Raw genomic sequence first — 14,512 nt, 5'->3', positions numbered from 1 at the left:
ATCCATTATAGCAAGAATTTGCTCACCAAAATTGTAAAACAATGAACTGTAGGTTTACATGAGCCCATTGTCATAAAGAATTCGTATGGCTTTGTTCTGGAAGGGGGGAAAGCTAATGATTTCGAAACAGCAGGTGATCAAACACACTCCTTTTTTTCCCCTCCCCTGTTATCAGTTTGTTGATGAAGTCATTATGAGCTGGGGCCAGGACCAGGATGGCCTATTCTTAGCGGATAGGCTTCTATGAGCATGCTGCATATAGTCATTCTGCTGTGCTTATAAGTGTATTCTCTCTTTACTTAGACACTCCCAGCATTGAAAAGCTCCTCTCCAAGGACTGGAAAGACAAGCTCCTGGCAATGGGATCAGGGAACTTTGGAGAAATCAAAGGTAGGAAGCGTGTGCCTGCTTTTATCCAGATTGCTCAGAAATGGAGTTGACATTTACCAGTGGTTATGGAATCCTTCTGTCCCCAGCCCCTTTTCTCTGTGCATGCTCTGGGGCTGGCCTCTCTTCTGGATGGAAATAGATCTTGTCTGTCTGTGTGTGTGTGTGTTCTGCTTGCACTGTATAGGGTCAAGAATGGGGTTTTGTTGTTGGTTTGGTTTGGTTTGGTTTCTTAACAGCACAAACCCACTCTGTCGGTGGCATGTTCTTCCTCGTATTTGACTTAAATGATTTACTGCAAGGCTAAGAACATAACAACGGCAGAGCGAGGTTAGAAACTGCGTCTTGTAAGTTATAATTTGCACTCTGTATCTGAAGTACGCATAGGTATAATGGGCAGCTGGAGCCACCAAAGATCAGCAAGGGATATATTGTAACAAACTTCCAGTACAAGGGGGGAGATTCAATTTTTTTTCCTGTAGAAATAGAGGCAGATGATCCTTTCGGTTGGTTTTAAACCACCACTTCTCAGAAGACGGTGGGCAGTGTGCAGCTCCCTGTGGCTGCTACCAGGATACTTGTGATTCTAAACTCTCAGGCGATATTAATTTTGGGAATGTCAAGAGAGCAGGTCATCAACAATATATTTGCTTGTGAAGTGTGGCGCTAATTGTAAATTTTAAGCATCTCCAGATTAATATTAGTATATATGTAGGCACATCTTTAAATAACTTCGAGGCAGTCTCAGCCTTGAGGTCCTGTCCCGTCCAAGTATTCTAGAGAGAAGCAAAGCATTTGCCTTTTCAACTATTTCTTCTACTAGAGGCTGTTTATATCTGGCTGTTTGGAAAGTACCAGAAAACATTTGACTGAGGACCTCACGTGTTTGTCAGCCATTTGACGTTGCATAAGTTCTGGTCTTGGAGGGTTGTCAATGGGTAGGGAGGATGAGTATCCATCAACAAGTTTGTTGACCAACATTGATTTTGGAAGAAAAATGAATAATTAATTAGCATGCCTCAGAGTGTGGCGGAACTTAAGGAGAACGCAGAGGAAAGCTTTCCTTTCTGGGACATCAAGCACTTCAGCTTTCTGGTGGACTTTTAACCCATGACCCCTGAGGCAAAGGGTGTGCCTGCCTCCTGTTTTCCTCCACCCACCTCAGGCACCACCAAGAGCAGAGTAGAGAGGACTGCATGCCTGCCCCAAGCCTTGTGTTCCTCCCTTCTCTTCCTTCACAAGTCAGACTTGAAAGTCCTAACAGCAGTGCTGATAGGTTTAGGGGAAGGAGGCTCTGTGCTCTGCTTTGAGGCTAGCCTGGGGCTACTTTAGGATGCTCTAGTAAAACCACAAAAGAAGTTTCTGTCTTTAATTTTGAGTCTTTCAAGCTTCATGTTCAGAGTCCAGGTCCGGTCATTGTCCTCCAGTTCCATTCAAAATAAGGCTGTTTCCAGAAGCGTTTTGAAAGCAACAGTACGTCTTTCCTCTGCCAGCGCAGGGTTATTAGGTGTCCGGCTCAGGTTTCCCAGAGAAGTAGGGAAAACAGCCCTGAGCTTCTCTGCCTGCTGACTGTGTGTGACAGTTGCAATTACGAATCATTGTTCATAGGTGCAGAGGGTACAATAGAAGATTGCCTCTGGGGGTAAGTGAATTTGGGGGGTCAGGAGCAAAGATTATGTCGTGCCCAGGAATGTGGTTTCTGGCCACCTCAGAAGAAGTCTAAGAACAATGGCTGCCTTGTTTCTGAGGCCTTTTCATCCCAGGCAGAGGAAGGAAGGTGTGAGGCTAACAGATTTGTCTGCTGTTTCTGGCCGGGGGAGGGAAGGAGTGAGTGGTCCTGTAGACTTTTTCAAGATATGAAAGCAGGGACGCGCCGAATGGTTGCTTGGTTTGCCAATGTAGTAGATTTGAACTTTAGAGGATGCCAGGATGATGCTTGTCAGCCTCGCAGCATTGACCGGATCCCTTGGGTCCTGAAAAGTGCCTCTATGTATATCTCGGCCAGTTTTATTGAATATGGGGCATGAAAGCAGTTAGATAAAGAGAGAGAAATGGAGGGGAGAAGAGAATGAGAGAGGAAGAGAAATGAGAAACAGAGGGAGAGGGAGGAGGGCAAGGCAAAGGAGAGCCTCTTGCAGATTTCACACCGTAGCCAAGCCAGTGGTCCGTTAAGGTATTACCCAAGGAATTACTTTGAAGGTATTTGAACAAATTAGTAGAGTCAGAAACTTGGAAAGTTTGTGAAAGTGTTTCTCACTGTTAGCACTCGAAAAGAACAAGTGGCAAACTTGTCATCAAGTGGGAAGAAGGTGTAGGTTTAATGGACATTGGCTGTCCATAAATAATTGTTTCGATTCTAATTCGCCCTCTCTCTTTTCTTGAGAGAAAATGTTAGCAGAGGTCAGTGGCCTCTGAGAGCATAGAGCGCCTTGTCTCTTATTTTCACATCTATTTGTGGAGTAGGACATGTGCATACACATCCTCACCTGTGCTTATGTGCTGGTCAGAGGGTGCGTGACTAGAACTCAGCTCTCCACTTTCATCAGGAAGGCTCTAGGGCTTACACTCAGCCCTCAGGCTCAGTAGCAAGTGCTATTACCCACAGAGCCATGTTGCTGGCCCTAAAAAGTTCCCTTTTTAAAAACAACATTAGAACATTTTGCCTGATATTGTACCACTTTATAGTCTGGTGGTTTGGAGACATGACCCATTCAGGTTTTAAAGACAGAAGAAATCATTGTCTCCTATACACATGCAAGGCTCATGGAACCTAGATTGGGAAACACAGTTGGTCTGCAAAGCTTGGCCAACAAGAGTCAGTCGGTTGGTACTTTACTCCAAGGTGCTGCCTGAGGAAATGGTCTCTTCCCTTCTCCTCAGACTTATTACATCACCGGGATCTCTCAGAGACCTTCTATGTCATCTGTGGCAAAAGCTCTGAGCAGCATTGGTGAGCAAGGTGACAGATGCCTTTTGTAGCCCGGTAGTGAGAGGGGATGGGGAAGTGGTAAGCTCATTCCAGCTGGCTCCCAGCGAGGCCCACAGCATTTCAGCTAGCATGGAATTCCTTGACACTGAAGGTCTCTGAATTGGCGCTCCAACTGAGGACAGTGTCTGGGGATCCATGATGGCTTTGACTAGTCTAAACAGACCACTCGTTTCTCAGCCAAGCAACTGCGGACACTACATCTTGTTTGCAGTTTGCACTTGTAGAAAATAATATCCACGTCTACAAGGTGACATCTCCCATTTAGTCTCCCTTCACTGTAATAAAAAAGGGGACACTGATTGGGAGGTTTGCTGGCCAGATTTCTCAGAAAAGTCCAGGACAAGTCCATCACCAGACTTGTTTAAATAGTTCTCTCTCGCCCAGGACTCAAAGGTTCTACTACATAAGGTAAATCTTACAAAATGTTATATCTGTTGTGTGGAAGGAAATGCCATGCACTTGTTAATGTAAAAATATGACTATTTCAAGTCTGGAATTTTGATCTTCCTAGATGACATACGGGAAAACACTGGATAGCTTTGGATTCATATCAATAATCCGCTGGGTAGTACAATTGCCTTCGAGCTCATGAATTAAGCACAGTCTGTGTGGACTCAATACCTGGATTAAGATAGTCTCTCAGGTGATGTACACTTTTGAAATAGACAGGGGTATTGAGTACGTGCCCTGAAAGAGGCAATTATTCTATTTAAACGGCATTAAGACAACTTGAACATAAGCGGGCACAGAACACAAGTCAGACAACAAGTTTTATTTGTTTGTTTTGTTTTTCCTTTTTCAAGGAAAAGGTATAAGTCCTGGTGAGATAGCTTGGTCAATTGGTAAAGGACAGAAGTTCAAATCCCAGACCCATAGCTACAAACTAAGCTGGATCTGGTACCTTGGTTGTCATCTCAGGACCAGGAGACAGACAGGTGGATCCCGGCATCCCGGGCCAGCTAGCCAAGACTGCTTGGCTCTTTCTGGGCTATTCAAGGACCCTGACTGAAAGACACAGTTGGACTGTATCTGAGAAATGGGCCAACTCATCTGGACTTTTGCAAATTTGAAACAGGTTAACATCTTCACATGTTCTTGCTTCTGTCGCTTGGGAAGGTGTCTCGAACACATTCATTTTAGGCCCTGAAGTTGTTTAAGGACCAGAAGCATCACCACGAGTAACCTGTGAGGGACATATGTGTACACTGACCTGTAGCATGTAAGTCTGCACAGTTTCAGGGAAGGTGGGAGTGTTGATCTCTTGTGAGGCCCGATGCACCCTGAAGATGTTTAATGAAGAGTAGACCAGATGTCAGGTACATCACACGGAGTTATTTAATTCCACATAAAATAAGCGTTTATGTTTTTAATTCTCCGAGCTCTCTCTCTATCCTTTGTAGTGATGTTTTCACGCTTAATTAAAAACATTTTATAATTCCATGAGACAGAAGAGAGTCTGGCGACAGAGTGTTAGGTGGGGGCACATTTGTAGTGCTCCTAAAAACATCTACACTTATAGGACGCAGTGGTTGGCTTGCTTTCGGGTGGATAAGCAAATTCAGGGATGGGGCCAGCGGGATGCTGCCAAATCTCGGTGGGCGGTGGGGTCATGAGTGTGGGGTTTGACATCTGTTGGACTGAGTGCAAGACAGACCGGACGCTTCCTAATGTTTGCTTCGGGAATGATAGGAAATACTTCGATCATATTTTATCTGATTTTGCATTAGAAAAAGCAGTAACATCATTAACAGTTATCCGGCCATCTGAAACAATTTACAGACTTGAGAGAAAAACTGAAATTGTAAAATTGTAGTTACAGGCTCCTCCACAGGTTGTGAAAATATGATTGTTGGGTGGTTTAATCCAACCCCTCCACTTTTCTAGCTTTATACTAATCTTACCAAGGGGGCATGTGTCAGCCACAGCGTGGGTTGTCATGGGACCCCAGGTTTTCCAAGGGAAACTAAGGTTATGCATTGTGGTTTCTTAAAGTCTGCTCATTTAAGGGAAGTCACAGTTAAATATTTATTGCGTATCACTCCATGAACAACTTCCTTACACAATGATTGTGGTAGTCAGCCCATCTCAGTTCACAGGTTGTTAGAAACTGACGATAACCAGTTATCGTAAGCCACACACTGCAGTCGTGGTATGAATGTAGTCTGTGCCTTCTGCATGATGTGCAATGTCTGTCGTTTACAACGTTAGACAAGAAGATCTCTAAGGGCCTTTAAATATGGAGAACACTCCTAGACAGACTGTACCTGAAGAGCCCTCATGGAATTCCAGCCAGAGTGGTTGGCACCTGGCTCTCCCAGAACACACATTCCTGTGCCCTCTGGCTGTTCATATGCTGACCATTTTAACATTATATCAGGCCAAATCTTTGAAACCAGAGCATATTTAAGGAATAGATACCAATCAAAAATACCATGCTAGGTTTGGTGGTTAATACCATGGTTGTTTTTGAAGAGGACTGGGATTTGGTTCATAGCTCCTACTAAATGTCTCACATCACCTGTACATAACTCCAGTTCCAAGGAATCTCATGCATTCTTCTTTCCTCTGCCAGCACTAGACACACAAGTGGTACGCAGGTATATTTGGAAGTAAAATAGCCATATACATACAATTAAAAGGGGGTAATAAATTAATTAAAAATGTCACGTTAGATATGACAGCTTTTAACTTCAATTCAAACACAGCAAATATAATGTGAAAAACCGATTTTAGCCTTTTAGGTACATCAGTTATGAGAGTGTCATCAGCTTGATAGTAATTATTCGAATGGTATTAGGAAGGTAAAGGTGTTTGATCTTTACTGAAGGCTGGGGAGATGGCTCAGCAGTTAAGCGTTCTTGGTCCTGCAGATTGCAGATGGCAGTTGAGAACTGTCCTGTGTGGATGCTGGGAGCCAAAGTCTCTGCAGGGGCCTTTAAACATTGAGAACAGAGTGTGACCCCCTTAACTCCCAGGCCATCTTCATTTTTTATTTCAACAATGTCAAGGAGAGCTTGTTAGAATGTAGTAAAGATTACTTGAAGGATCATCTTTGTAGATAGACTTGTACATAGGCTTGTGTGACCTGTGGACTTTTCCTCGAGTTGGTTCCGTTCATTTAACAAATATGTACATGTGTGTGTGATATGTGTGTGTGTGTGTGTATGTGTGTGTATGTATGTGTATGTGTGTGTGTATGTGTGTGTATGTATGTGTATGTGTGTGTGTGTATGTGTGTGTATGTATGTGTATGTGTGTGTATGTGTGTGTATGTGTGTGTATGTATGTGTATGTTTGTGTGCATGTGTGTGTGTGTTTGTGTGTATGTGTGTGTGTGGTGTCTAGGAAGCGTGGGGCCTCCTTCTATAGACAGGAACAGTACAGAATAAGCTGGTGTCCTGTACATTACAGCATATAATCCAGCAGGTGACATATTAAAGAGAATGTCAACACGAATGCGACCTACAGTGCACAATATTGGTTAACAGGAAATGAGGGGTGATCACCTCTTTAATGTCAACATTTAAGAGACGTTCCTAGAAGAGCTGGCCTTCAAGTCCCATCTCAAGGGCCTTAGTATTAACTTGTTATCTTCTATATAGAGTTACATTCTAGGCAACCATACTTTTTTTCTGGCTTACCCCCGTGCATAGCATTAACGCTTAGAGCCGTTGACTCCCACAGGAGCTGTATTGCAGGTGCAATTCAATACATGGAAGAAGCCAGTCCCGAGACGTATTTGTCTCACTGGCTATCAACATCATTTCCAACTTCAGGCTACAAACAGGACAGCTGATAACACAGATGATGTTGACTAGAAATACCGTGATTATCTTAGTTTATCTAAGAACAATGTGTGATGTTCCCACATGACACAATCGCCTGTCGACTTGTTTCCCTGAACATAGTCCCCATGCTGAGCTCTGCTTAACTAGAATCTTCAAATGAGCATGGGAAGCCAGACATTTTGGGGGTATAAGCCATGAGGGAGACCATCTTGAATCTAGTGAGAGGAGATCTCGTGTTCTAACATGCTCCTCCCTGAGGGAATGGTCTGGTTCAGTACATGTACTGTATCCTCTGGTGAAACCTTGCTGCAGATGAGGGAGAAACAGACAAGCAAAGGTGCCTGCTGCTGTAGGGAAATTCAAAGAAGCATCGTGCCAAGGAGAAAGTGGTACCGGCATATAGCAATGAAGAGGGTGCTGCTTCTCAGGCAGTGTTCTGTGAGGAAAACAAATCAAATGTTGCTCCATATTTGCGATGACTCTGTGATGGGGGTGGGGTGGCTATTATTGCTGTTGTGACTTGGGTGACGGGCTTGGAGGTCCTCTTCCAAGCATAGCACGCTGAACATTTTCCTGAAGTTTCGGTTTTACTGGGGAAAGCAACAGACTGGTAGGAGGGATAGAGAAGGACTACCTAGGTGATTTAAAAGAGAGAGAGAGACAGGTCAGCGATCAACATGTGGGGGTAAAGAGACAGATCCATGAAATGTGTGCTCCCTTCCAGGGTGGACAGGGTTTTCAATGCATTTGACAAGGAAAAGGACACAAAGGGTGAAAAGGTGGTCTTCAACAAGGCAGGAGAATTGGAGATGGTGCTCAGTCCACAGGGTCTTCTCATTATGTTAAGAAGTACTCTGGCCCACAGGACCTCAGAGGAGCCTGCATACACATGTGGGACCGTCCCGCCTTGGTTACTGGGATATTGGAGAGAATAACAGTGGATTTTTTTTTTTTTTTACTTTTAGTGAGCATCCATTCCAAAAGAACTAAATTTGCAGTAACATAGATCCAAACACACATGTGCTAGAAGCTGGGTCACCAGCATCAATGACAGTCCTCAGAACAGAGGAATATGTCCCATTGCTCTGAATCAAAGATCATTACACACAAGGAAGCTCCTTAGAGCAATGTGCCGTTTGCCTCTAGGAACTCTGGGTTTAAGTTTGTAGACACTAGCTGCTGAATTTTTCTTCTGCACTGGAGTCTTCCCAGGATCTAGGTAATATTCTTTCTCTTTTACACTTCCTCTTCCTCCTCCTCTTCCTCCTCCTCCTCTTCCTCCTCTTCCTCCTCTTCTTCCTCCTCCTCCTCTTCCTCCTCCTGCTCCTCCTCCTCCCCCTCCTTTTATCTAGAATGCTGATTGACTCCCCTGTAGCCCCTTCTGATCCATGGCCACTTGGTAAGCCTCTTTTACGTTGCACACTCATTATAGAAAATGAGGGAATTTGGAAGTGCAGGCCTCAAGTCTATCTCTTTGTTTTAGTGTAGGATACTTTGTAGAAACTGAGATCTCTACCTTCTTGTCTAAACTCTCAGCCAACCCAAACTTGAACTCTATGCAGCGCCTACAAAATAAAAGCCCCTATTCTTCGTCTTAGTAACCCACGGTGACTGAGCACGAGGAGAGTGAAACGTGAAGGGGTTATTCTTTATGCCATTCATTCGACAGAGTTCAGAGATCACTGTCTATGGGGCCTGCGCCTTTTGCTTTGCCTGCAGTGGGGAGGAACTGATGTTTCCATGAGGAGCTCAGGGTACAATGGAGTCTCGAAGACTCTGTGATGACCTGGGCACACAGGGAGTAGGTGCAGGGTACTTCCCCGGGGAACTGGAGGAGTAGCGAGGGCCTCGTTGGAACAGTGTGGCTCCCTGGAAGAATGTGAGTGTATGTGCCCCAGGACCCGGATTCCATCTTTAGTCCTTGGGAGAAGGCACTCTGGAGTAGGCTCAAGGTTCACAAAATTAGAATCAAATGTAAAAATCACACTTTTTATTTTAAACACGAAATATATTTTATCTACATAGCTCAGTGACAGTCTAAGAAGTTTGCTAATCTTTCCTCTATGGAAAGCCAGACTAGCATTCCTTTTGACATTCCCTACCAAATACTGTACTTCTGCTTACCCCTGTGTCGTATCGGCTTGGGGACTTGTGCCTCTGTGGTGCCTGTCTTATACTGCTGCTTATTTAGGTGAGAGACATTTTCTGAAAATATAAATAATGACTATAGGAATCTTAGCAAGTTTGTACACATGAAGGCAAGATAAAGATAGCATATAGTCTCATCACCTAAAATAGTCACTAAAGACGTGTGGATCAGCTACCCCTCGGTCTTCTCCCCTGTGGTGATGTGAGATGCATGTGATGACATCAGTGTTAACAAATGCTTCATTCCATCCAACCCTTCATGGGAGCAACTACCGTGAGGAAATCCCATGTCATCATTCTTCAAAACAGCAGTGCTCCCCAGTTTAGATGCCCCGTGACTATTTCATTATCCTGACTTGCTTTTTAGATAATTTATGGTTTTTACACTTAAAATGTTTATCTGGATCTGTATTTCTCGGCATGTATTTTTGTATGTGGGGTCTCTTAGAAGTAATGAACATTCTTAGATGTAATAATGACTATTGACTAAAGGCTATATATGTGCCTTGGACTGTTCACAATTTGGGGCTTTAATGATGGTACAGCATCTTGATGTCAAATGAATACTTCCATGAACGTAAACTCTCTGGGTATATTTAGACTATTTAATACTGAGATAGAATAGTCTCAGAGCTTTGTAAGGTCCCTCAGTTGTGATGGAACACAAGTTTCTGAGCTGTTAGTGGCTTTTTAGTAAGTGTTTGTTACAGTTTTTCTCAACCCAGCTAGCTCCTGGATAACTGAGACAAGACTCTTATATTTACTTAACAAGCTTTAAGGGTACAACAACTGAGCAGTATCACTATATTTTAATCCTCCAAAATCATCTGGCTACCTCCCAGTTAAAGTCCCCATAATCCTTGCATTTTAGTACTGATCTGGCTCTCTGGGCTCCAGGTGTTCTCTCATGGAGTCCCTTGGACTCACTCCCTGTGGTGAATTCTCACTTCCTCTCTCTCCTTGCCCCTCCCTAGCTGGGAGGAGGTCCAGCCATATTCCCTCCCCTGCTCAGTCATTGGCCAATGAACCTCTTTATTGACTAATCAGGGAATAACTGGGGAGAAATGGTCACAGCATCGAGACAGGATTCTCACAATAACAACTGCAGCCAGATACGGTGTCACGATAATCGGCATCTGAAAAATTCAAGGATAACCTTTACACAATATGCAATAATATTATGCCTCCACTGAGATTTATTAACTTAATTGTCATTCATGATTTAGTAACCAACTGTGCTAAACAAAGCCAAGTGTTCATAATAAGAAATATTACAAATAAGGATAAGAAGATAGCTGAGTTCGGATGCCCACAGAAAAAGTCAGGGGTAACAGCACTGGGACTATGGAGACAGAAGGATCCCTGGGACTATCTGACCACCCCTGAATTTCTATGGACTAGGTTCACTTATTCAGTCCATCAGAATGGTATGCAAGGTTAGCCTTTGCTTCTGTGTATGAACACACACACACACACACACACACAGAGAGAGAGAGAGAGAGAGAGAGAGAGAGAGGAAGAGAGAGAGAGAGATACAGACACAGAGACAGAGAGACAGAGATGGAGACATGGAGTTTGTGAGCTGATGATGTAGGCGATAGAAACTGAACAGCGATTCTTACCTTCTGTCCGTCTACACCAAATCACTTTCTGTGTGTTCCTTAGGAATGTGGTGGAAACTGTATTTTATTTTTAAAAAATTTGTCTCTTTTCCAAATGAAGAACTGAAAATAAGCCACTCACTATAGCTATTTTTCCCTTTTAAAAACAGACTTTTTTCTTCATAAAAAGGGATCCAGTTGACTGGCAAGGGTGACTGAGGTAGAGTGGCTCTTTCTAATTTTGTATACAGGTGGCAAATGTGTCATTAGAACAGCGCTTTGTCTTCTGTTTGAAGTGAAAAATGAAATTAAGGAGCTCGACCTGCCCTACTCTTACCTAGCACCTTACCATAGAGGATGTATCTCTCTGGTGAGTTCTAGAAGAACAATTCAGCTAGTCTCACTTCTGTCGCAGTCTGCAGCACACTTGGTTGGACTGCCGGGGAAGTATTGAGCCTGACTTAAAATGTGCAGGCATTGTAAACATTGTGGATCATGCACTCCCTTTAAATGGCAGTTATGACTTGTAGGCTTCTGGATTCATGTATGATTCTCATCCGCCAACCTCACTTTATCCCTCAATGGGAACCTGCTGTACCCTCAGACTTGGATGTTTGCTTTGTTGACTCTACTCTGGCTTTGAAAATGAGAAGCTGATCTGAGACATCGTTGACTGTGTTTTAGAACTCCCTCCTTGGTTGTGGTGCCCAGGAATAAACCCATTACTGTGTGTGCTCTCACTGGACCACAGGATGGGAGCCAAGGTCTTTCCCCTGTATTAACAGAGTTTCTCATGCTTATCTTTCTGGTTGATTTATAAGTAGAGGAAGGCTCAGAGAGGTGGCTCAGTGGTTATGAGTACTGGTGCTCTTGCAGAAAAAAAATCACAGTTCAGTTCTGTCACCTGCATCATCAGCTCTCGAACCCCATGAGAGCCACGGCTATCTTCTGGTTCCTGGGGTGCCAGCATTCGTGTGCATATAAACATACACAGACACATGAGTGATACAGCAGAGCTCTCTTTGAGAACTGAAAGGCAGATCCTATTCTTGGCCATGCCTTGATCTCACCATAATCTGGCTGTGAATTTTCCCAGGTATGGTCTTGCCTGTCTAGTTATAAGGAAAACTAAAAGGCAAGAACTCTGACTCGGACACCTTTTCATCTCCTGCAGGTCCATCCTAGAACCTCAGAATCTAACACACTCACGCAGCGATTTGCAATTTACTCACAAAAGATACAAGAGCTATAGATGTATTGTAAAAATGTTGGAATGTCTGTTCATTCTGGCATCCATTACGTTTGCATGTGCATGTATGTATGTGCGTGCCTATGCATGCCTGTGCACATGTGTGTCTTTGTGTGTGCATGTATGCACATACATTTGAGTTGGCACATGGACATGGGTGTGCTTACCCCTATAGACAGCAGAGGTTGACCTCAGTGGATGGATATCTTTCCCACTCCCTTTCCTCCTCTTACCACCTCATCTTCTCTCCCTGGATCTCACCTATTTCTCACCCTACTTTCAGCACCTCATTGTGAGCCTGGAGCCTTCTGACTGGCTAGGTTTGTTGTTCAGAAAGCACCCAGGGTCATCCTGTCTCCATCTCCCGTAAGCTTTGATTCCTGTGCAGACATTTTGGGTAGGAGCTGAGGATCAAACTCAGGTGCTTGGGCTTGCAGAGTAAGCGCTTCAGTAACTGATTCATCTCCTCAGCCTCCTTCTGGTATCACTGATATAAGTAGCAGTTGCTTCTCCTCATTGAAGGAAAATCTAAACAAAGTTAGGCATGCGAGCACTACCAATCAGGACTCATGAGGTAGTTGATCTACTTCCTTCTGTAGCAGAACCATTTTCATGGAAACACGGCTGCCTCCTCACTTCTCTCCTATGTGTCTTACTGTTGTGTTCCTCTCAGGGACTCCTGAGAGCCTCGCTGAGAAGGAGCGGCAGCTCATGGGTATGATCAATCAGCTGACCAGTCTACGGGAGCAACTCCTGGCTGCCCATGATGAGCAGAAGAAGTTGGCTGCGTCTCAGATAGAGAAACAGCGCCAGCAGATGGAGTTGGCCAAGCAGCAGCAGGAGCAGGTGAGAGACCGGGGACCGGGTCATCCTCAGCCAGCTGTGGCTTGTTCTGGTAAATACTGTTCTCAGTAGAGAAAGATGCCGACTATGCCTCCCTACCCAGTCCCTAGGAAGTAAAGGAAAAGGAGGAGAACAAGCAAATACACCCTCCCACCCGAGATCACAGAAACTGTATAACTACTTTGGTAGAACTGTAGAAGTGGGCTGGGTTGACCATCCTACCTGGGAAAGCATGAACTGAAATGTCTGAAATGCTCCCAAACCCAAACTTCTTTAGCACTAGCATGACATCCATGGAAAATATGCCTTCTAGATTCTTAGACTGGGTTCCACTCAAAGCCCAGGAACACAGAACACAGTATACACAATGATCTTAAGGACATGGGCCCAAGATGTTTAAGTCATATACAAAATTATCATTTTAGATTTAGTACACTCCTCCAAGGATATCTGAGTATGAATGCACAGATAACTGCAAAAAAATATCCAGCAATGGCAGCCCAAACAAACAAAAGCCACTGGCATCAAATACTTTTAGTCCCTAAACATTGCATACAAAACAATTTCTAACCTTTAATTATAGTTTTACGAGTGGGTTAGGACAATCACAGAAAAGAAGCATGTGAAACATCCTCCTCTGTGATTGACATAACCCCTGTGACGGTGACATTAACCCAACTGTGGTTACCTGCACTGGCTCCTCTGAACAATCACACAGGGATGCGTGAGGGGCCGCTGGTGCACAAACTCTTACTGCTGTACTGTTGATAGGGTCTGGGGGATGGGGAGTCAGTATCTTCCCCTGTGTATCCTCTGTTGAGCCGACCTGCATCTAATAGGCAGCTCCAAGCTCATAGTTACACAGATGGTTCTGGCTGGAATCTTTGGGTCACAAAACAAAGATGGATGGATGTAAACACGAGAAAGAGATTTGTAGGGAAGAGAGAGGTAGGCAGGGGTCACAGAGAGATGGGAGGTAGTGAGGCATGGCAGTCCTCAGCATGGCACCGGATAGCTCTGTTAAGTCCACAAAACCCACAGAATGAATCCATATGTTGCAGTATGATGGTAGAAAGAATGAACAAACGGTGGAGAATTTGGAAAACACTGAGAGCAGGAACATCGTGAAAAGGAACGGCTAACAATGGCGGCAGGTATATTTGAAGAAGTCGATGGGTTTCGAATGGGGAAGCAGGTTTCTAATGGGGAGTCACAAAGCTACCTGCAAGAAGTTTCATATTTACCTGTGAAGGAGACTGCAAACCAGACAGTGTGGATAATGACGAGAAACACAGAACGGGAAGCTCTGGGTGGAGAATTACGGCCATGGGGTTTACGGAGCAGGAGGGGGAAGGAGCTAATCAGCATTACCCTGGGTAGAGATGGGAACAGAAGCTTAGAAGTGAGTAACATCCAGGCAATGTGGTTTGAATGGTGCGGGACGTTCTCCACACATTTACCTTCTTCACCTGGACTTTTGCTGCTTCATGAGAAATGTTTTGGTGTT

The 14,512-nt window shown here is 44.2% G+C and overlaps 1 protein-coding gene across 11 annotated transcripts in view; it reads left to right on the top strand.

Annotated features, from left to right (window-relative positions):
* The window catches only part of Sox5 (SRY-box transcription factor 5), a 955,415-nt gene that overhangs the window by 747,613 nt on the left and 193,290 nt on the right, over positions 1 to 14,512 (top strand). For all 11 annotated transcript variants that reach the window (NM_001415822.1, NM_001415823.1, NM_001271267.2 and 8 more), the window contains 2 exons: positions 304 to 390; positions 12,836 to 13,008. In NM_001415822.1, the coding sequence (NP_001402751.1) occupies positions 304 to 390; positions 12,836 to 13,008 (260 nt within the window). The remainder of the gene's footprint in view (positions 1 to 303; positions 391 to 12,835; positions 13,009 to 14,512) is intronic.

The sequence above is a fragment of the Rattus norvegicus genome, chromosome 4 (genome assembly GCF_036323735.1).
Source record: "Rattus norvegicus strain BN/NHsdMcwi chromosome 4, GRCr8, whole genome shotgun sequence".
NCBI lineage: Eukaryota > Metazoa > Chordata > Mammalia > Rodentia > Muridae > Rattus > Rattus norvegicus.
The sequence above is the reverse complement of the archived record's forward strand: the minus strand, read 5'-3'. Positions and strand labels throughout refer to the sequence as shown.